Source organism: Typopeltis vanoorti, chromosome 11, assembly GCF_054136105.1.
Source record: "Typopeltis vanoorti isolate ZY-2024b chromosome 11, IOZ_Tvanoo_1.0, whole genome shotgun sequence".
NCBI classification, from domain to species: Eukaryota; Metazoa; Arthropoda; class Arachnida; order Uropygi; family Thelyphonidae; genus Typopeltis; species Typopeltis vanoorti.
This window is the reverse complement of record NC_143559.1, coordinates 131,664,971-131,687,724: the sequence shown is the minus strand read 5'-3', so window position 1 is coordinate 131,687,724 and position 22,754 is coordinate 131,664,971. Positions and strand designations below refer to the sequence as shown.

At 37.1% G+C, this 22,754-nt stretch overlaps 1 protein-coding gene across 3 annotated transcripts in view; it reads right to left on the bottom strand.

Moving 5' to 3' along the window:
• S6k (Ribosomal protein S6 kinase) overlaps nt 1-22,754 on the bottom strand; it is a 366,025-nt gene that overhangs the window by 268,104 nt on the left and 75,167 nt on the right. For all 3 annotated transcript variants that reach the window (XM_090400916.1, XM_090400917.1, XM_090400918.1), the window contains exon 3: nt 1,798-1,915. In XM_090400916.1, coding sequence (XP_090257042.1) covers nt 1,798-1,915 — 118 coding nt within the window. The remainder of the gene's footprint in view (nt 1-1,797; nt 1,916-22,754) is intronic.

Sequence of the window (22,754 nt, the reverse complement as noted above, 5' to 3'; positions counted from 1 at the left end):
AGATAGAAGTCAGAGGGAGCCAAATCTGGGGAATAGAGTGGATGTTTCAACAATTCATACTGAAGATCCCTTAATTTTCCCATTGCCAAAACACCTTTTTGTTCAGGTGCATTGTCCTGATGAAAGACGATTTTTTTTTTCTTCTGCAAACTGGACCTTTTCTCACGAAGTTAAAAGATCAGAATAATATTTTCCGGTTATTGTTTTACCATTTTCAAGATAATTAATAAATAAAATGCCTTTAGCATCCCAAAACACCGATGCCATGACCTTTCCTGCTGATGGAACCGACTTTGTCTTCTTTGGCACTGAACAACCGGCTTCTGTCCACTGTTTTGACTGCTGTTTGGATTCTAATATGTAATGGTGAATCCAAGAATCAGCCATAGTAATAAATCGATGCACAAAATCAGTTTTATTCTTGCTAAAATGCTCCAAGCACTGTTCAGAGATTTTCATGCGAGTGCATTTTTGATCTGCTGTGAGCAAGCGGGGCACCTATCTTGCACAAAACGTTTTCATTTGCAATTCTTCATGAAAAATATATCCTATACCATATTGTGCACTTGATCAATGATTTCTGGTGTTGTTACACTTTTTGGATATCATTCACGTAGATCATCTTCAAGGCTGGTATGGCCACAATTAAACTCAGCAGCCCATTTCTTAATTGTCGAAAACAAAGGAGAAGAGTGCCCATAAACTTTTATAAACTTCTAATGAATTTCTTTTGGCGTTAAACCTTCTTTTACAAAGAATTTTCTACCTGCACAATACTCAATTTTATCCATTTTAAGGGATACAGACAACACTTTTGCTCAGACAGCTGTATAAAACAAACTACTTGATAGAATGACTTGCAATTTCACATGGATCCTTATGACAGATGTACCAACTTAGAAAAAAAAAATGTTGCCGATAGTGTTTTATTTTCAATAGTGAAAATAAAATGAAATAAATTGTGAGCACTACATTAATTCACTCAAATATACATAGCTACAAAAATCCACCACCTGTATAAGTCACTCGAACTGTCCAGACAGTTCAAGTGACTGTACTGTCTGCACAGTAGACACTAAAAAAATGCCTCTGCAACTTGCTGACATCAGTGTCAGTTGTCCCAGATACTGCAGGCTAAAAGTAACTAATTAGAGTGTATTAAGTTAAAATGAGTTAGAGTAATACTGGAGTGGAGACACTGGAGAAATTACTAAATAAGATAAGTGACAAGATTGATTTATCATATAATTCATTTTTATAGTACGTTCAAAAATTACTGACTAGTAATTTATACTAGTCAGTAATGACTATAAATTTTAAATTCTGAAAGCAAAAATTTTGTGCATGCACAAAATTTTGTTACTAGGCATAGGTGCTCCCATTTTGACCTGCATGCATATGCACATGTGAACATTGTCTGCAGATTATCGGCACAATGGCCAAAAGCACTCAATCAAGCCCAAGAAGTCAATCTGACTGGTGCTTCTGGCCATTTAGTCCCCCCATTCATTCATTTTACTATGACAAATAACAGAAAATAGTAAAAACTTATTTTAGTTATGTATCATCTACATTGTCACCTCCTACTTAAAAAATACTAGTATGAATAATAATGCACAAGCTTCGTAATTAATTTTCTTCTTATTTTTTCTGTAATTTTTTTTAAGGGGAGGGAGGAAGAAAGCACTCTAAACCACACTTAAGAATTAAAAAAAGAAAATGACTGCAAATCTAATAATACAAATTTATACATAACTAGCAAGTCTTCTTTTATGAATATTTTGGAAGCCTTTTTACCTTCCCATAGCCACCTTTTCCTAAAACTTTGAGAAGTTCAAAGTCCTTTGGTCCAGTTTTTTCCTCTCCTGGATTAACTGTATATTCTGAGATTTGTAATTTTTCTACTTCATCTGATCTGAAACCATAATTTATTATTAGTATTATTTTTAAAGTAAATGTTGAGTTTAAGCAGTGAATGCTGTTTTAAACTTTCTATTACCATTAAGCTAATACAAAAATAACACAAGTTTATTTCTTACTAATTAAATTAATAATGAGCAACTAACTGGATAACTATTGCATAAATAAGAAAGGTGATAACGATGTATAGATAAACACGGTACGCTTACTAAATAAAATCAAGCCGTTAGGTAAAATTAAGACATCAGGTCATCACAAAAGTAATGTAATTTTTTATATTGCACTTGTTCAAACATGTCTCAGCTTATCTAAGCATGAATTTTCCAAGCTTTATAAGTACCGCTAAGCTGAGGCAGCCTCATTCTAAGGAATTCCACCTTGCAAGAACATCATACATATGTTATTATTTAAATAATCCTTTATTACTATGGAGGTCACTGAATAGCACCTCCATAGTAATAAAGTTAGGCACATCATGAATTATGAGTTCAAAAAAGGCAACAATGCTGCTAACACTGTAAAAAATGTGCAAGAAGTGTATGGCGATAATGTTTTGAATGTGCAAGAAGTGTATGGCAATGATGTTTTGAATGTGCTAAAGTGCCAGCAATGATTCCAAAAATTTCAACAAGGGGGACTTGAGCTTAACAGATTCCCCTCGCTCTGGGTACCCTGTCTCTCTCAATAATGATATGCTGGAAGCCATTATTGCATGAAATGTGAATGCAACTGTTGAAGATTTAGTGCAAAAACTGTTGAAGATTTAGCAAAAGATCTTAATTCATCATCATCGATCACCCATTGCCATTTGCAAGAACTTGTAATAGTGTCTAAGCTCAGCATATGGGTTCCTCACAAACTGACAAACAACAATTAAAGTGAGAGTGTCAACATCTGCACTGCTCTTCATTCTTGAGAGGTTCAATCTCTGTTTTTGAGTCGTGTAGTCACCGGTGATGAAAAGTGGATACTTTACAAGAACGTTAAGCACCGAAGGCAATGAGTTCATTCAGGGGAACAGGCTAAACCTTAGCCAAAACAAGACCTGCACCCTCAGAAGGTTTTGTTAAGCATTTGGTTGGATATGGCTGGTATTATACACTTTGAACTCTTGTCACAAAACCAAACAATCATAGCTGAAGTATACTGTGAACAACTCGATCAACCGAATAAAAAAACTGAAAGAAAAGAGGGGTTCTCTGGTCAATCAAAAGAGTGTTGTTTTGAACCATGATAATGCACACCCTCATGGTGCAAGAATCATCTGTATCAAGATTGAGGAACTTGGCTGAGAAAAGCGTCCACATCCTCCATATTCTCCTGATCTTACACCTTTATATCACCACTTATTTCTAAGTTTGCAACATTTTATTAATGAAAAATGATACAACACCTTAGAGGCACTGAAATTGAGCCTATGCGACTTCTTACCTACAAACGTTGGAAGAGCGTTATTATTCAAATGGAGAATATATACTTGATTAAATTAGCAAGTGATTTATCTTTTATATCCTTTCAAAACTTAAAGCTGAAAACAACATTACTTTTGGGATTTTTTTATTTTCTTTTATTTCATGTGCAAACTGCAGAAAATGTAAGAACATATATATAAATAATTAAAAGCATATTTAAAAGAATAGGGATTAAAAGCATACATTTAAAAGAATAGACGTTTAAAAAATAAATAAGAGTAACATCAAAACACTACTTGCATAAAATATTACTTTATAAAAAAATAATATTAAAATATTTATAAAAATATAAAATATAAAATAAAATGTCAAATTTAACTCATCCAGTGACTAATATACTTTAAAGCTGTTTCATTACACTGTATTAAATCTTCTCAGGTACATATATTAATGTCTATTAGGCAGCATTACAGAAGATGTCCCATAGTTTGTATTTCACCACATGAGCAGCTGTCACTGTCTGTGTAGCCTCATCTAACTACTGTTTTGATCTGCCCATTCCAGAACAAAGTCTATTCAATCTCTTCCATCTTTGCCAGTCTAGATGTAAGCTGTTTTTTCCTGTTGAGAGGCTTATACGCTGGTTATACATGATAACTAATAATTAAGGAATTGACAGCATACACTAGAAATATAAATTAAATAAACTTTAATATATACTTTCCGATACTTCGGCAAACGTCACGTTGCCATCTTCTTGGGAACTTATTACAAAGACACGTGCACACAAGTACTACATAACAGCAAATGAGAACAGAAGCTAGGAAGTTAACGTTTTCCTAAAGTCCTGATGGTGCCCTCTGGAGGACTATATTGGTAGTTCTTGGCCTTTGGGCTGAAGTTCTTCTGATAAATGTTTCATAAATTTGGGGCAGTCTCATGCATCCAAATTTGTTGAGGTTTAGCATGTTCCTAAGGGCTGATGCTGATTCCATGAATAGTCTTTCATATTTGAACTTGCTGCGATGTATTACTGTGGCTTTCTTCCATCTTATTCTGTGGAGAGTATCCAGAGCATGGTCTGCAAGCCCAGAGTGGCTGTACTTGTGAAATCGGATGTAATCCTTGTGTTCTGAAATTCTGATATTTGCTGCCCTGCCTGTTTGGCCAAAGTAGGACAGTTTACAGCTGCAAGGGTAGGTCTAGGGGAAGTGGTTGGTCTTTAGTGGAGCAGATAAGGGATGCCAATTTTCTATGTGGTCTGTAACAAGTGGTCAAGTCATGTTTTTTTAAGATTTTGTTGATTTTTTTCTGAGGTGCCTCGGATGTAGGGAATGGTGATGGATCTAGAATAATCTTTTTTGTGAAGGGGGGGGAGTGGTGGGTTGTGGATAACTGGGTTAAGTATTTTTTGGATTTTTTTTTTTTTTGGGGGGGGGGGGGGGTAGCTATTGGCTGAGAAAGTGTCACAGATGTGATTTAGTTCAGTAGTTAGGGCTTGATCATTAGAACAGATTATTTTTGCCCTGTTGCATAGTGTCTTAATAACTCCATATTGTTGTGAGGGGGGGGGGTGATGGGATTGTTGGTGAATATATCTACCTGTATGGGCAGGTTTTCTATAAACTAAAAAAAACCAAGGTTCCATCAGGCTGGCGGGTGACTAGTGTGTCTAGGAAGTGGAGGTTATTGTTTGCCTCTTTTTCCAGGGTGAACTTGATTCTAGGGTGTTGGTTGTTTAAGTGTGTTAGGAAGGAGAGGAGTGAATCTGGGCCATGTGGCCAAATAGTGAACACATCATCAATGTAGCGAAGCCATATGGTAGGTTTTTGTGGAGCTGAGTTTATGAGTGTAGTGGTCACAACTTCGCCATTGCTCCTAAGAAATTACTGGCTGAGGAATTAATGATCCAAATTGAATGCGGGATTCGCCACCTCCCAAACCATATCTCCAATGGTATCAGATTGGATGTAGCCTGTGTTCTCACAAAAGCAAAGCCTCCGAAATCCAACTTATCCATTAGTGAATACAAGTCACTACAAGAATTGAAGAGAAACAAAGAAATTGTGATCACCAAAGCAGATAAGGGGAACGCCACTGTGGTACTCAATCTTAATGACTACATAGGTAAGCTCAAGGCCTTACTATTAGATCAATCCACTTACCTCCCTATTGAATATAATCCCACCAACTCTCAAATTAGAAAACTCCATAGGCTCCATAAGAAGGTCACTTCTTGGCCTGTGGAGATTACCAACAGACTGAAACCCTATAATTCTAGACCCCCCCCCCCCGCATATATGGGCTCCCAAAAATACATAAAGATAATGTGCCATTACGTCCGATAGTGGATGGCATTGATTCCCCCACTTACAAACTAGCCAAGCATTTAGACAAAGCGTTCTCACACTATACTGGCAACACATCATCACACATAAAAAACCTCACACTCCAACATAATGGTCAATTTTGATGTCTCCTCCTTATTCACGAATGTCCCCCTCAAAGAAACCTTAGAGCTAATCCAATCTAAATTTCCTCCCAATATCTCAGCCCTATTTCAGTTTACAATGAACTCAGGCTATTTCGTTTGGCAGGAAAAATTCTACACACAAATAGAGGGGACAGCCATGGGTACACCACTTTCCTCACCCTTGGCTAACTTCTTTATGGAGACTTTTGAAGAGAAAGCCTTAAACTCAGCCCCACAAAAACCTACCATATGGCTTCGCTACGTTGATGATGTGTTCGCTATTTGGCCACATGGCCCAGATTCACTCCTCTCCTTCCTAACACACTTAAACAACACACCCTAGAATCAAGTTCACCCTGGAAAAAGAGGCAAACAATAACCTCCCCTTCCTAGACACACTAGTCAACCGCCAACCTGATGGAACCTTGGTTTTCTCAGTTTATAGAAAACCCACCCATACATGTCTTGTTGGTGAATGTCTTAATAACTCCACATTCACCAACAATCCCATCACCCCCCCCCCCCTCACAACAATATGGAGTTAAGACACTATGCAACAGGGCAAAAATAATCTGTTCTAATGATCAAGCCCTAACTACTGAACTAAATCACATCCGTGACACTTTCTCAGCCAATGGCTACCCCCCCCCCAAAAAAAAAGAATCCAAAAAATACTTAACCCAGTTATCCACAACCCAACACTCCCCCATTCACAAAAAAGATTATTCTAGATCCATCACCATTCCCTACATCCGAGGCACCTCAGAAAAAAATCAACAAAATCTTAAGAAAACATGACTTGACCACCTGTTACAGACCACATAGAAAATTGGCATCCCTTATCCGCTCCACTAAAGACCAACCACTTCCAATAGACCTACCTGGTGTATACCAGGTCCCTTGCAGCTGTAAACTGTCCTACTTTGGCCAAACAGGCAGGACAGCAAATATCAGAATTTCAGAACACAAGGATTACATCCGATTTCACAAGTACAGCCACTCTGGGCTTGCAGACCATGCTCTGGATACTCTCCACAGAATAAGATGGAAGAAAGCCACAGTAATACACCACAGCAAGTTGAAATATGAAAGACTATTCATGGAATCAGCCTCAGCCCTTAGGAACATGCCAAACCTCAACAAATTTGGATGCATGAGACTGCCCCAAATTTGGGAAACATTTATCAGAAGAACTTCAGCCCAAAGGCCAAAAACTACCAATATAGCTCGCCAAGGGGCACCATCAGGACTTTAGGAAAACGTTAACTTCCTAGCTTCTGTTCTCATTTGCTGTTATGTAGTACTTGTGTGCATGTGTCTTTGTAATAAGTTCCCAAGAAGATGGCAACGTGACGTTTGCCATATTAAAGTTTATTTAATTTATATTTCTAGTGTATGCTGTCAATTCCTTAATTATTAGTTATCATATAGATGTAAGCTGGAAGGAAGAGATTCATTTAGGTTCAGAGCCTCTGGAGATAGTTCCTGCCACATTGTTGACCTTGTAGCTTTTATGGAATCAACCAACAGTTCCACTGAGTGAGTAAAACGTTTCCTTGATCTTAGCCTCCTATGTACTACATGTCCATACAAAGGATGCCATTCATCATTTAGTTGCTGTTCCACTCATATGTATTCTGTGTTGTCTTTCTGATGTGAGGAGGTGCAATACCTACAAAAATTGACCATCTATACTCACTGTCTGGTATTGCACCTCCTGACATCAGAAAGACAACACAGAATACATATGAGTTAAGGCAGCTGGTGATGTGCTGACATGTTTCATTATGAACCTTGTCAATAATTTTGGCATGATGATCTTTCCCAAACAAGGCTAGCATACACAGCTGTCAAAAAGCAGAGTGCCAGTGCAGAAGTGTGCAGTAGATGTGGACTTTTACACCCCACTGAGATGATGTTAATCAGTACAGAATATTATTACGTGTTTGAGTTTTAGCTGCTGTCTTCTCAGCAATCTAATGTAACACTTAGGTAAGTTGGATATGGATAATTGACCAATTTCACACTATTCCATTCTATATTCAAATCTTTCCTCGCCTCCCTATTATTGAGATGGAAAAAAGAGACATTTGGGTTTTACTGGGATTTGGTTTCAGTTAGTTTTCCTCATAGTAAACTGTAAGGGCTTCTAGTTCTTGTATGAGCTGCTTCTCAATGTTATCAAAGGATTTTGCTTGATGAGATATTGCCTAGTCATCTGCATATAAAAAGGTTCTTGACTGGTTTATAGTTAGTCATTAGTACATACAGGGTGTTTGGGATAAATTTGACAGTTTCGTAAGGAAAAAGAAAATCTTCTTTGTATCTATTAAATTTAATGAATTGACAAAAAAACATTACAGGCAGAGTTAATTACAATACTATCAACAAGATTTACTCAAAATAACCACCATTAGCATCGATCACAGCTTCAATTCTGCTTCGGAACCTCGAACAAGCTGATGCTACAGTCTCCCTGGGAAGGGCCGCAAAAACTGTTTTAATTTTATCCATTAACTGGGCTTTTGTATTACTGGAAGTGCGATTGGTGTCTTTTTCAACTGCGCCCCATACAAAATAATCCATGGGGTTAAGGTCTGGGGAGTTTGGAGGCCAAACATTTGGACTGGTGAAGTCGTAGAAATTTTCAGACAACCATTTTTGACTTTTCCCAGAGGTGTGGCAAGGGGCCGAATCCTGCTGCCATACATACGGCCTACCATTGGCTACCCTTGTTATCCAGGGCTTGACTACAGTTAGCAACTCCACGAACAAAGCCCGAATTCCAATGCCAAGGTTCTTCAACAACTGTTCCTGCAGATTTGCGAGGAATTCTGCTGTACGAACGCAATCAGATCATCTGCTAGGGATCTTTCTTCTTGCTACATCCTCGTAGTCACCATTGCAAGTCTCTAGTTCATGCCTGATTGTTTTTACTGTATTCAGGGAGCATTGGGCAGCAGTCGTAATATCCTTATTTTGATGGCGGGCACGAATCATCATGATACAAGTTATTCTCTTCCATGATTAAGGTGGGTTCCAGCTATCCATCCTTTCTGACATCTTGTATATGAATGAAGAAGGGTCCAAACTTTTAAATGAAGAGAAGTGTGTGTTAATACATGTAACTTACGGAAAAATATAATTAATTATAAATATGTCAAATTTATCCCGAACACCCTGTATATTGAAGAGAAGGGGGAAGAGCACACTTCCCTGGGGTAGACCATTTTTCCTGGATACACCATCTGCTCTTTTTTTTTTTCCTTGAAATTCAACAAAGAATCTCCTGCTAAACAGCAGCAACCTAAATACCTCCACTAACTGATAGCTGTTTGTCATGCTATAAATTTTGACTTCTAAGATTTAATGTGTCATATGCTGCTGTCAAATCTATGAATACAGCTCTGTTGCTAATCCCCTTTCAAAGCCATCCTCAATAAACTGTCTTAAGTTTAACATTTGTCCAGTGCATGATCTTCCTGGTCTAAATCCTGCTTCTTCTTTTATCAGCACTTTTTCTATTTCTGGACTTAATCTGTTCAAAGTTAACCTTTCATACGGTTCAGTATTGCGAGGTATAGGCCTGTAGCTCTTTGGATCTTCAGCAGGTTTACCTAGAAGAGATATTACTTTCGTTGGCCTCCATATGCTGGGTATTTTAGCAAATTTCCAACACATGTTGAAAAATTCTAACAACCACTCTATTGTTTTTTCTCCCCGATTCCTTAGGGTCTCATTTCTAATATCAAAAATACCTGCAGTTTTTCCTGATTTTAAGGCTTTTAGGGCATTTTCTAGGTCCTCTTTAGTAAGTGGTGCTTCGAAGAGATTAATTTCTGAATTCCTAACTTTTTAAATGTAATCTTTAGGTATTTTCCCTTTAGTACTATGTTTACCATTCACAGATGAGTTGCAATTTGGTTTGCATTTATATTAAATTCAGTTGTTGCTGCTGTTGTTATAATTTTTTGAGAAAGAGCCAGGATTTCCTGCTACTGTGTTTTACCTAAGCTTTTAATTTTCTCTGCCCATTGTAAACTTCTTTTTTCAGACAGTGCTGCTGTAAGTTCCTCTCCTGCATCAATTGTTTCTGATGAAAATGGATCTTTATCATATAGGTCACAATACTGTATGTTTCATATATTTCCTGATTGTGTTCTGTAAAACCTGGAATATAACACATTCTACAACCTTTTGGGATGTGCCTGGCAGCAGACTAATAGTTTTGGTGAACTTTCCATAATTTTCTGGTCTAGGTAAAATGTTAGACAAGTTTATGTCTAATTCTCTTGAGAACTGTTCCCAGTTAGCTTTTTTTAAATTAAAGTGTCTTCTAAGTGGGGTCTCCTTAGGTCGGACTGGTGGGAAGACTTGCAGCATTATTGGTCTATGTTTGAACTTGGGATTGGTGCAAGTATCTGTTTATTGCACAGATTAGTTATTCTATTACTAACAAATCCAAGATCTGGATTATATCCTCTTTTCCATCTATCATTGTTAAATGGTGATGGCTGTTTAGGATCATGTATAAGATTCATTTGATTATTTTCAGCCCACTGTTCGACTAGCTCTCTGTCCTGATTTCTTTCACTATAACCCCTGCTGTGTGCTATGACTACTGAAGTCGCCTATAATAATAGCAGGTTTCCTTTGTGTCAAATACTAGGACATTTCAAAAACAAAGTTATATTAGGTGGTTTATATATTAAGAAGACCCAGATATATTAGGATTTCTATGTTGTTTTGGTTTGTGGTTAGGCATCCTGAACACTGGAGCTCCTGCCGAGTGAAAATAGCACTTCCATATTTTTCATGTGGTATTTCTTTTAAGAGCTTCACGCCAGCAATTTTGGGTCTGGCTTGTTGAGATCCTTTGTGTGTCACATAAAATGTCACATTTTTGTTCTTTACACATTTTTGCAATAAGATCTTCTTTTACAGAGGAAAGGCCCTCTATACTATGCGAGATGATTATCAGGGTCGGTTCCCATAAGTGCCATTGAATTTTAGTCGTGTCTCTGATGTAGAAGATGCTAGTAACACTATAAAACTATACTGTACTAGAGAATGCTGGTAGCAGATTTGCGGCTTGTAAACAAGCCAACAGGGGTCGTGACGTGAATCCTTCTGCTATGACTTTTGGGATGACCTGATATAACACAGCAACTAAGGTAATATGTGATCTTATAAAAATAATAATCAAAAATAACAAAATCTGGTGTATACCCTTAAAGCAGTGGTTTTCAAACTGTGTGGTGTGCTCCCCACCCTGGGTGGATCACAAAGTAATAGTCAATATTAGTGTTTATTTTTTATTATATCGTATGAAGAAGGTACTAGGAGATGTTGCACAAACTGAATTAAGAATTTGGCAATAGGAACTGATGGAATATCTGCAGAGATGCTAAAAAGAGTGTTCAGATGAACTGGCTATTCCTTTGACCAGGCTATATAATTTGAGTCCCAGAACAGGAAAGATTCCACAGGAGTGGAAAGAATGTATGGTAATCCCATTGCACAAGGATGGTGTAAAGAATGATGCATCCAACTATTGTCCTATCAGTAACTCTGGAGTGGTGGTGAATATTTTGAAAAAAGTGACAGCTCACATAACAGAAATGGATTGACAGCAAATCTCTACTTTGCAATGAGCAGCATGGGTTTACTAAAGGAAGCTTATGTTTGAGCAACTTGCTCACATTTTCTCACAATGTTACCACTGAATTATATAAGGGAAATGGATACACCACGATGCATTTGGATTTTGCTAATGCTTTTGACTATTGAATAAACTGGAAAATATGGGATTGGAACTGAATTATAAAATATTGACATGGATAAGAGGATGGCTGACTGACAATATCAAAAAGTGGTATACCACAAGGATCAGTCCTAGGTCCACTGTTATTCAGTCTGCATATTAATGACATTGGGAAGGATTTGAAAGGTGACATACAGCTGCTGTTGTTGTTGTTTTAATTTTATATATATTTTTTGTAATTTTTTAATTTATTTTCCCCATAGTCTGGAACCCTGCTCTAGAGACATTTAACTTTTTCAAGCCACTTTGGGCCTACAAATAAGTAGGGTGGTGGTCTCACACTAGGCGATGATATTTATCTCCCACCTAAAGACAATCACAAATATCCGTGCCTGCAACCTGATGAGTCGAGAGCAGGCATGGATAGTCAACCAGGCCAGCTCATGATGCAAAAATAGGGAGGGTAATCATAGGCAGTACTTGCATAATGATTTGAACAGGCTGAAATTAGTTATTGTAATAATGTCGAGGTCTTTCCTAATATCTTCATTGGTGCCATCTGTTCACTACCCCTAATCTTTCTCAGAACTCTCACATCTGTGGTGCCCAGGCTTTTATTTTTAACCCAGCTCTCAGATCCATAAGTTAAAACTGGTTTAAACACTGTCTTGCATACAGTTAATTTAGTATTTTGACTAATTTCTCTCCTATTCCATATAAATTTCTTCAGTTGACTTTCTACCATACCAGCTTTACCAATTCTGTTGTATTTTTCCATATTTAATTTGTCATCTTCACTAAAAACTGTGCCTAAATAGATCATGTTTTAGCTGAAGTGTTTTATTTGTACTACAGTTGATGTTTTCAATGTTTCTGCCTATTTTCATTGTCTTTTTATTGATGATTTTCATACCAAATTACAACAGTTATTCAATTTAGTCATGGAATCTTGCAGACTAGTACTGGATTTATTTTGAAGTATAATGAACAACAAATTACACAATAACCACAATAATTAATTTTAATGAAATGAAAGTACAGATATTTTGTACTGAAAATAACAGTACATCACAAGTGAGTAGAAACAAGCAAATCAAAGAAATGGGAATACAAGGTACATACAACAGTCAGTGGTTTACCAATTTTAAAACTGTTGCTGCATACTAGAAATTAATATTAATTAATATTATTAAAACTATTTTTGACAGTTTCATAAAATAAGAATCTCCCAAACTTTTGGGAGCGAGAGAATCGTTCGATTCCAGTTTGACCGATATAAAAGAGCTTTGCAACTTTCTTTGAAAAGGCATTCATATTTAAAACTGCTTCTATGGAAAAGACAATTCATCCCCCCAGATGCAGTGTATAGTGTCAATACTAAATAAGAATGCCTTTTCAAAGAAAGTTAAAATTGGTTTAAACACTGTCTTGCATACAGCTAATTTAGTGTTTTGATTAATTTCTCTCCTATTCCATATAAATTTTTTCAGCTAACTTTCTACTATACCAGCCCTTGTTTCCATGCACTGATAATGTACTGTTATTTTCAGTGCGAAATAGCTTTCATTTCCTTGAAATTAGTTACTGTGGTTATCGTGTAATTCGTTGTTTATAGTCATGCCACAGGCACCTTTAAAGATTAGACTTAGAAGTATAATGTCATCTGCATAAAGTCAAGAGCTCAAATTAACATCACCAATTTTCATATTATTATTATTAAGAGAGACTCCAGGGAGTCAGAGACTCATCGAGGGAGGCCACACACAACACACACCAGCTATCATACTTATTCTTGAATTCATTCACACTGCTTGCACTCACATCCAATCCGTTCTAATCATGCACCACCCTATGAGAACAATCTAGCCCTCACCTCCTTCTTAGCAGCATTCATTCTCAACTTCCAAAGATGCCCTCTTGTCCTTTCCCCACCCTCCATAAATTGAAAAATTCCATCAATTGAAATTCTGTATGATCCTTTCAGAAGTTTGTAAGTCAATCATATCACCCCTCTTTCTCCTGTTTGCTAATATCTGCAGTCTACAAATTCTCAATCTGTCCTCAATCCTGATATAATTTTTAACACTCTCCTTTGCACTCTCTCTCTCCGCTATATCAGAATCACAATGGAAACCAGACCTACACACAATAGTTCAAGTGAGGTCTTATCAAGGTCTTGTAAAGAGGCAAAATGACATCCTTATCTTTACATGTGAATGTTCATTTCAGCATTGCAATTGTCTTTTGAGTTGTATTTGCAATCCTTGCTACATGGATTGCAAATACAACTTCTTATCTACTAACACTCCAAGATCCCTAGCCTCATCAGTTTCTTCTAGCAGAATCCCACCAATATAATATGACATTGGATATCTAATCACGCTGAAGTGAATGACTTTACATTTACTGACAATGAACTGACATCCATTTTCCCATGCCCACAATTCCATCCTATTCATCCTAAATCTGCATTCAAGTACTGCATATCAGCAGCATTCCTGATTACTCTACCAATCTTTGCATCATCAGCAAATAGCTGTATGTTGCTTGTCAAATACTTTCCAATATCATTAATGTATAGATTGAATAACAGTGGACCAAGCACTGATCCTTGTGGTACACCACTGGTTATTTTATTTTACTTCGTACTGATAGAGCAGTACTACTCTTACATAATGTCCAAAAGGACTTAAGGTTGAACCTTTGCAATATGCCAACGCCTTTCCATAAAAAGAAAGATTACAAGTGTATCACCCGATGCCAGTCCTTGGTATCCCATTTGTCATGCGCTGATGGTAATGTCAGGCCACCAGTGTACCCTACAGGGCCCTCAAAGAAATAACTTTAACATCACTCTTAGATAAACCAAGTAAAGATCTCTGGCTCGCAGCACTCCACATGCCACTCATAGAGACAGTGGTGTTGGTAAAATGAGGAGCTGCCCCAAACTCCTCTTCTATTTGTCTGGCAAGGTCAGCATTTTGCTCGTTGTACTGAACCTTGCTCTTATGGCAACAGGTAAGTGAGCGCCCATTACCTGAACACCAATCACTCAAACACACCATCTCTCCTCTTTACTATATCTGGCTTTCTAATGCCAGAAGTTGTTCTATATGGTGGTTCAACTGTGGTCTGCCAATCTTTGTTATTAAAATGGTTAGCCAATATAGAGACCACAGCATCATATCTCTGCATATGGACACCATGTGTCTGAAAACAGGATTAGGAAATATGAGACAAAATCTCACTGTAACGGCAGCCAGCTCTACGGCTAATGTCTTCACTGCCCCATCAGGATGTGCAGGCCCTAGTGGCAGGGCATGTATTCTAGTCCTTATTAAATCAATAAACTCCAAACCTGGAAGTAATCTAGTCGCGTCACATACCAACTGATATTGTGGGGGGTACCAAGTGCGACTCTACTAAGGAGGCGTCGTCTACATAAGTGTAAAGCAAAGACGCCCATCTCTTATGCTCATCTCTTGCTGTCTCAATCTGGGCGCTTGATACTGAGCCCACTCCTTCACACATCTAATGTCCTCTTGGATAGTAGGACTATCAAAAGCCTCTCTACAGATAGGAGAGGATGAAGCTGCAAGTTGCCTATTCTAGATAAGCAAAGCCGCAGAATCAACCACCTTAGTGATGGGACCCTGAGCCTGCCGTCCTTCACCCGAGCATGGAAATGCGCTATTGGGGTGTCTGGCAGTAATTACCTTAAATCTTGCAGACTCACATCCCCATAGACCACTTTTTAATATCTGTCAGTCAGCCATTCTCTTATCCATGCTAATATTCTATAACCCAAACCCATATTCTCCAATTTATGCAACAGTCTACCATGCTGTATTCTGTCAAAAGGCTTAGAACAGCCAAAAGTATATCCATTCCCCTTGTCTAATTCGATGGTAACATTATTATAGAATGTGAGCAAGTTGCTACACCTTCCCTTCCCTCAGTGAACCCGTGTTGTTCATTACAAAGTAGAGATTCACTGTCAACCCATTTCTGAATGCGAGCACTAACCAAATTTTCCAAGATCTTCACCACCACTAAATGGTCGATAGTTGAATACATCAGTCTTTGCACCACCCTTCTGCAAGGGAATTACTATACATTCTTTCCATTCCTGCAGAATCTAGCCTGTTCTGAGACACATATTAAACAGCCTGGTCAAAGAAATAGCCAGTTCAGCTGAACACTCTTTTAGCACACATGCTGATATCTCATCAGTCCCTACTGCTGAATTCTTATTCAGTTTGTGCAACAGCTTTAATACCTCGGCCTCACACACCTGCGTTTCTTCATCTAGTGAAGAGGTAACAGCGAGCTCAATTGCATTCACCAGGTTGATAGCTTTTAACGAAATGGGCACTCATTAACTGAACAACCTCTTCTACATCTTCTTCTTCCCTCACACCATCTGAATTTAGAAGAATTATTCTTTCATATTCTTTCTTTCTTTTATTTGCAGCATATCAATAGAATTCTTGTGGGTTGTATTTAGCATGCAGAGCCATTCTTTTCATAATCAGACTTTGCTTTCCATACAACAGTTGTGACTATTCTAGCCTGCTGCTTATAACGTTCATAATGGACGTCATCCTTATGCAAACGGTATTCCTTCCACATCGTCCTTTTCTTACGAATCTCTTGCTGATATTCCATCAGTCCCTATTGCTGAATTCTTATTTGGTTTGTACAATAGCTCTAATACCTCGGCTTCACACACCTGAATGTGTTTCTGAATGAAGAATGTGTTTCTTCATCCAGTGAAGAGGTAGCAGTGAGCTCAATGTTGCGTACACCAGGTTGATAGCTTTCAACAAAATGGGCACTCATTAGTTGAATAACCTCTTCTGGATGTGTAACCCTCACACCATCTGCATTTAGAAGAGTTATTCTTTCATATTCATTCTTTCTTTTATTGCAGCATATCGATATAATTCTTGTGGGTTTTGTTTAACACACAGAGCCAGTTTCTTTTCATACTCACACTTTGTTTTCTGCATAACAATCGTGACTAATCTAACCTGCTGCTTATAATTTTCACAACGGACTTCATCCTTATGCACACAATATTCCTTCGATATCATCCTTTTCTTATGAATCTCTTCCTTCATAAGATTACACATCCATTTGACTCCTACCCTATTTATTCTTCGAATTCTCGAGACACATTCTGATACCGCATCATTTAAGTATTGTTTAAATGCTTCCCATGCACTGTGAATATTCTTCCCATCTAGCAACCAATCATCCTATTCCAATGAACTCAGTATATGCCTCTGTCATAATTTCCTGCTTTGTAGTTCAGCATATAACCTTTTCTAAATGAAATATTCATAAACTTAACCACTTTCCAAGTGAGAACTGAATCAACTGAAGGCAGAATACTCACATCTTTTACTGAAATCCTCTCTCCAATACTATAATCAAATCTAATAATCTTTAACCTTGAGTTCCTTCCTTCTGTCACATGCTGCTTGAGGAAGTTGTCCTGCAACAGCTCAATAAATTCATTTTCATTCTTCTCATGAGATTCTACTACTACCCAATCAATATATGGATAATTAAAGTCTCCCATCATGATTACTCTTTTCAGAGACTCATCTTTTCTATTTGGTGATTCATTTCTTCATCACTAGCAACCGATTTACCAGGTCTGTACAACACCCCACTATGTAATTGATTTTGTTAGATTTCACCTCACACCAGATGGCTTCAAACTCACTGCCACATGAAATACTGTTAGTAGCAGTAGTACTACTACAATTATAGATCTCAACTCTAACTGGATTCAAGTCATCCAATATCATTAGCAGCACGCCCCCTCCTCTCCTATCCTCCCTCAAAATACTGTACCCTTTACACTGATACCAGTAAGTATGTCTGATTCTGATAGCCAAGTTTCACTAATGCCTACAATCTGAGGTGCTAACATATTGAGAACATATCCAAGGCAACAAACTCTCACCTTTGTTTCTGATACTCCTAGCATTCGTGTACAGACACAATAATCTACCTGCATGTTCTGCATATCAAGTGTAACACCAGTTTCCTTCATAATATAATCCATATAGATAATGAATAACAGTGAAGATAATATTCACCATTGTCACACACTTGATTTAACATCAAACTATCTTCCTGTACTTCAATTCTAACTGCTGACTTACTATATTACTATATATACACCAGTTTCCTTCATAATATAATCCATATAGATAATGAATAACAGTGAAGATAATATTCACCATTGTCACACACTTGATTTAACATCAAACTATCTTCCTGTACTTCAATTCTAACTGCTGACTTACTATATATTGCTCAATATAATGATCCTTTTACACCATATAATTGTAGCATTCTGAAGAGCTTTCTTCTTAGTACCTTGCCATATGCCTTTTCCAGATGCACAAAACTTAAATACAGATCCTTGTTATATTCCCAAAATTTCTCAACTATTTTCCTTAAAGTGAAAATCTGATCCTGACAATCTCTATTTCTCCTGAATCTATCTTGTTCTTCACCTTCCATAGATTTTCTTAGCCTTTTCTCAAGTATGGTTGAATAAATCTTACCAGGAACACTTAGTACAGAAATTCCTCTGTAATTCTCACATTTAGTTTTATTTCTGCTTTTATAGGTCAAATTCCATCTTGAATTTGACCCTCTCACCAGCCCTTAAGAATTATGTAGAGTAGCCAATGTAAAAACATTTAAACCTCCGCATTTCTGGTTGAATATAATCTACTCCAAATGCCTTTCCACATTTAAGGTTTTTGATGACTTTTTCTACTTTAAGTATTGATATATTCTCCTCAATGAATTCATCCTGAATGTTTTCTACCACTGAGCTGTCACTGTTTATTTCGATTAGCAAGCTATCTAAATAATTACTTGAGATATGTAGAATATTTTCATCTTCTGTTTTCATGTGATATTATCATCTTGGATTTCTTTAACAGTACTCTCCTCCATTTTTAAGCTTTTTTTTTTAATAGCCCCTAGAATATTTTGCCACCTTCCTAATATTTATTTTCTATGTTCTTGCCAAAGTCTTCCCATGACTTTTGTTTAGCTAGTTTTACACAATGTTTTACTTTTTACATTTATCGCTGTATTCTCAAGAGCACAAGCTAACTTACTCACCATGAACTTTCAATATACATCCTTATCTTCCTTGACTGCCTCTTTAACTTCCTGAGTCCACCATGGAATTCTGATTTTTCTATACTTACACACAACCTCACCACATACCTCTCTGGCTGAATCAATCAATCAATGTTTTCTTCAAGATTTGGTTCTTGTTTTCAAACTCTTTCATTTTAGTCTACAAGTCACCTCTGATTTGTTTTAAAACTTTCTTACACTCGCTTCTTTTTAATATGACATTCAATTTTATCCTGCTCAAAACTAAATGGTCATCACTTCCAATTCCAAGTCCTCTGTATACTTTTGTGTCCTGAACCAGTGGTAAAATATCTCTTGGTAAAATTAGTTATCAACAATAACATTGTCGATGAGACTTTTCTGATTTTTTGCATCTTCTCTCCATGTAAATATGTGCTCAGTTTTATGTTGGAACATGGTGTTAGTAATAACTAGTACATGTCCTGAACAGAAATCCAGCATGTACTTATTATTAGCTTTGCTCTTTTCTCCAAATTTTCCCAAAACATTTCCATATGTTCGTAATCATTCCCTACTCTGCTGTTCAGATCTCCAACAAGGACCAACTTTTTCTTTTTTTGTTGTGTCAGCTGCTTTCTCTGATGCCTCAAAAAATTCCTCCACTTCTTCCTTAGTAAAACCTTGTGGGACCATAGGTATAAATAAGTCTCATTGTAGAGTTCCCCATTTTGATATTTGCCCACATCGCTCTACTTGATATTGAATACAGAATGAGGCGGGTGACCAGTGGTGTGCCTCAGGGCTCTGTGCTTGGGCCGTTGTTTAATTTGTATATAAATGATATAGGAAATGGCTTAAAGGGAGATATTCAGTTATTTGCTGATGATGCAAAGTTGGGTAGCGCAATAAAAAATCAAGCTGATGTTGAAAGTTTGCAGAATGATTTAAATAAGCTGGTAAAATGGGCAAAAGATAATGGATGTCAGTTGAATGTGGAAAAGTGTAAAGTCATGCATTTTGGGATTAAAAGATTACCAGCTGTGTACTATATTGATGGAAAGGTACTCTAAGAGATTGATGAGGCTAGGGACTTAGGGGTGTTGGTAGATAGGGAGATGAGGTTCAGAGGACACACTGCTAAGGTGTCCGAGATTGCACATAAGATTACTTGGTTGTTGAGGAACATACTGACATCCAGAGATAAAGAGGTTATTATTCCCCTTTATAAAGCGTTGATACTTCCACATTTGGATTACTGTGCTCAGGTCTGGTCAGCTGGATTCCTTGGAGATGAGGAGGCTGTGGAGAGGGTTCAGAGAAGAGTGACCAAGTTGGTGAGGGATGTAAAAAATGCTCCCTAACATTGATAGATTGAAAGCTTGTGGATTGCAGAGATTGGTCGATAGGCAAAGAAGAGGGGATATGATAGAAACATTTAAATTACTGAAAGGTTTTTAAAGGATTGATGCAGGGGATATGTTTCAGCTGAGTGATAGTGATGGAAGAACAAGAGGTCATCCCTGGAAATTAAAGAAGAGTGTGGTTAACAAAGGTGTCAGAACAAGGTTTTTTGTCTGGAGGGTGGTGAATGAGTGGAATTCATTGCCTGACTTAGTTGTGAGCTCTTCGTCTGTAAATGAATTCAAGAAGAGATATGACAGATATTGTTTTGCTAGTTTGGGTCTCCTGCGATGAGTCTACTGACTCCATGGAAATACCCGTAATAATAATAATAATACAATTCAATAAGATTATCCTCATATTTAGTGTTGAATACTATATCTACTCTCCTTAAAGGATGCCTAAGGGTCAAAGCTGTACAAATGGGAGACCTCCACATAGTCTTTTAAGGAATGCAAAGAATCAGTGAGGGTTTCTGACCTAATGTCCAATCCTCACCTTCTTGTGGTATACCTGGTAGGTATCTAGTTGGATACTGAATGAACGCAGATGGACTGGCATTTTGGGTTTTAGCTGACCAAGCTGTATCTTTTGTTAAACTATAATGCAAAATAATATCTATTGTTTCATTATTAACTGAATTTATAATTTGTATCTTATGATTACAGTATAACTCCAATTATTAAGTAATTTGTTTTCAATTTAGTGTTTTATTATTACTGAAAATTTAAATTTCGTAGTTTAAATTTTGCATTCTGCATAAAGTAAAGAGTATGTATAATTTGTATAATTAAAAATGTATTTAATAATTAAAAAATGTCACATATTTGTAATTTATTATAACACAAATGTTAAAAAAACTTGTTAATTATTCATGTTATTAAATGTTATGAAACAGTATAATTTCTAAATTGCCTTTTTCCTAAGGTGTGTGTGGAGGATACATCAGTGTCACTAAAATTTTAAAAGGAATGCATGGGTAGTGAAAGTTGGGAAAACACTGGTATAACTAAAGAGTTAAACAAATGAATGTTACTAAATTATCCTCCAAACAAAAATATGAGTGATGATCAACATCTAAGTACAGTCAGTCCTTGACTCATGATGGAGGTTCCATTCTGACAATCCCATCATAAGTAGAAATTACAGTAGTTCTCTCCCCCTTATCTGCAGAGGATACGTTCTAAGACGCCCCACAGATACCTGAAACCTATACAGGGTGTTCGGGATAAATTTGACATATTTATAATTAATTATATTTTTCCGTAAGTTACATGTATTAACACACACTTCTCTTCATTTAAAAGTTTGGACCCTTCTTCATTCATATACAAGATGTCAGAAAGGATGGATAGCTGGAACCCACCTGAATCATGGAAGAGAATAACTTGTATCATGATGATTCGTGCCCGCCATCAAAATAAGGATATTACGACTGCTGCCCAATGCTCCCTGAATACAGTAAAAACAATCAGGCATGAACTAGAGACTTGCAATGGTGACTATGAGGATGTAGCAAGAAGAAAGATCCCTAGCAGACGATCTGATTGCGTTCGTACAGCAGAATTCCTCGCAAATCTGCAGGAACAGGTGTTGAAGAACCCTGGCATTGGAATTCGGGCTTTGTTCGTGGAGTTGCTAACTGTAGTCAAGCCCTGGATAACAAGGGTAGCCAATGGTAGGCCGTATGTATGGCAGCAGGATTCGGCCCCTTGCCACACCTCTGGGAAAAGTCAAAAATGGTTGTCTGAAAATTTCTACGACTTCACCAGTCCAAATGTTTGGCCTCCAAACTCCCCAGACCTTAACCCCATGGATTATTTTGTATGGGGCGCAGTTGAAAAAGACACCAATCGCACTTCCAGTAATACAAAAGCCCAGTTAATGGATAAAATTAAAACAGTTTTTGCGGCCCTTCCCAGGGAGACTGTAGCATCAGCTTGTTCGAGGTTCCGAAGCAGAATTGAAGCTGTGATCGATGCTAATGGTGGTTATTTTGAGTAAATCTTGTTGATAGTATTGTAATTAACTCTGCCTGTAATGTTTTTTTGTCAATTCATTAAATTTAATAGATACAAAGAAGATTTTCTTTTTCCTTACGAAACTGTCAAATTTATCCCGAACACCCTGTATATACTATTTTTTTTTTCTATACATCCTTCTGTATGCTCACAGATGCGAGACCATTCGACACTTCTGCACATGTCAGAAGAAGGAGAATCCATTCCGATAATAGGGTAATCAAACCGTCTTGTGGGATGAGTTGTTTATTATTACACGTTGGAAAATCAACTTTTCTTTTATGAACATTGTAGTTTTTAAATTGGTAACTATTTTGCTTTTCTACTTTGCTATTCTACTTGTAAGCTGACAGAAAAAGATAAACGGATTGAATCTGTGGAAAACGACCCTGGAATGGAAAAGGTAAAACAAAAATGGAAACGACAAACTATAATACACATAGCAAACTGGAATGTAAGAGGAATAGCATATAAAGAAATAGAATTAGACCAACTATTAAATGAAAGAAATTTTAAAATAGCAGTAATCACTGAAACAAAAAAGAAATTAAAAGGAACTATGAGAACCGAAAATTTTAATGTGATATACAGTGGAGTCGACAGAGACCAAAGAGCACAAGCAG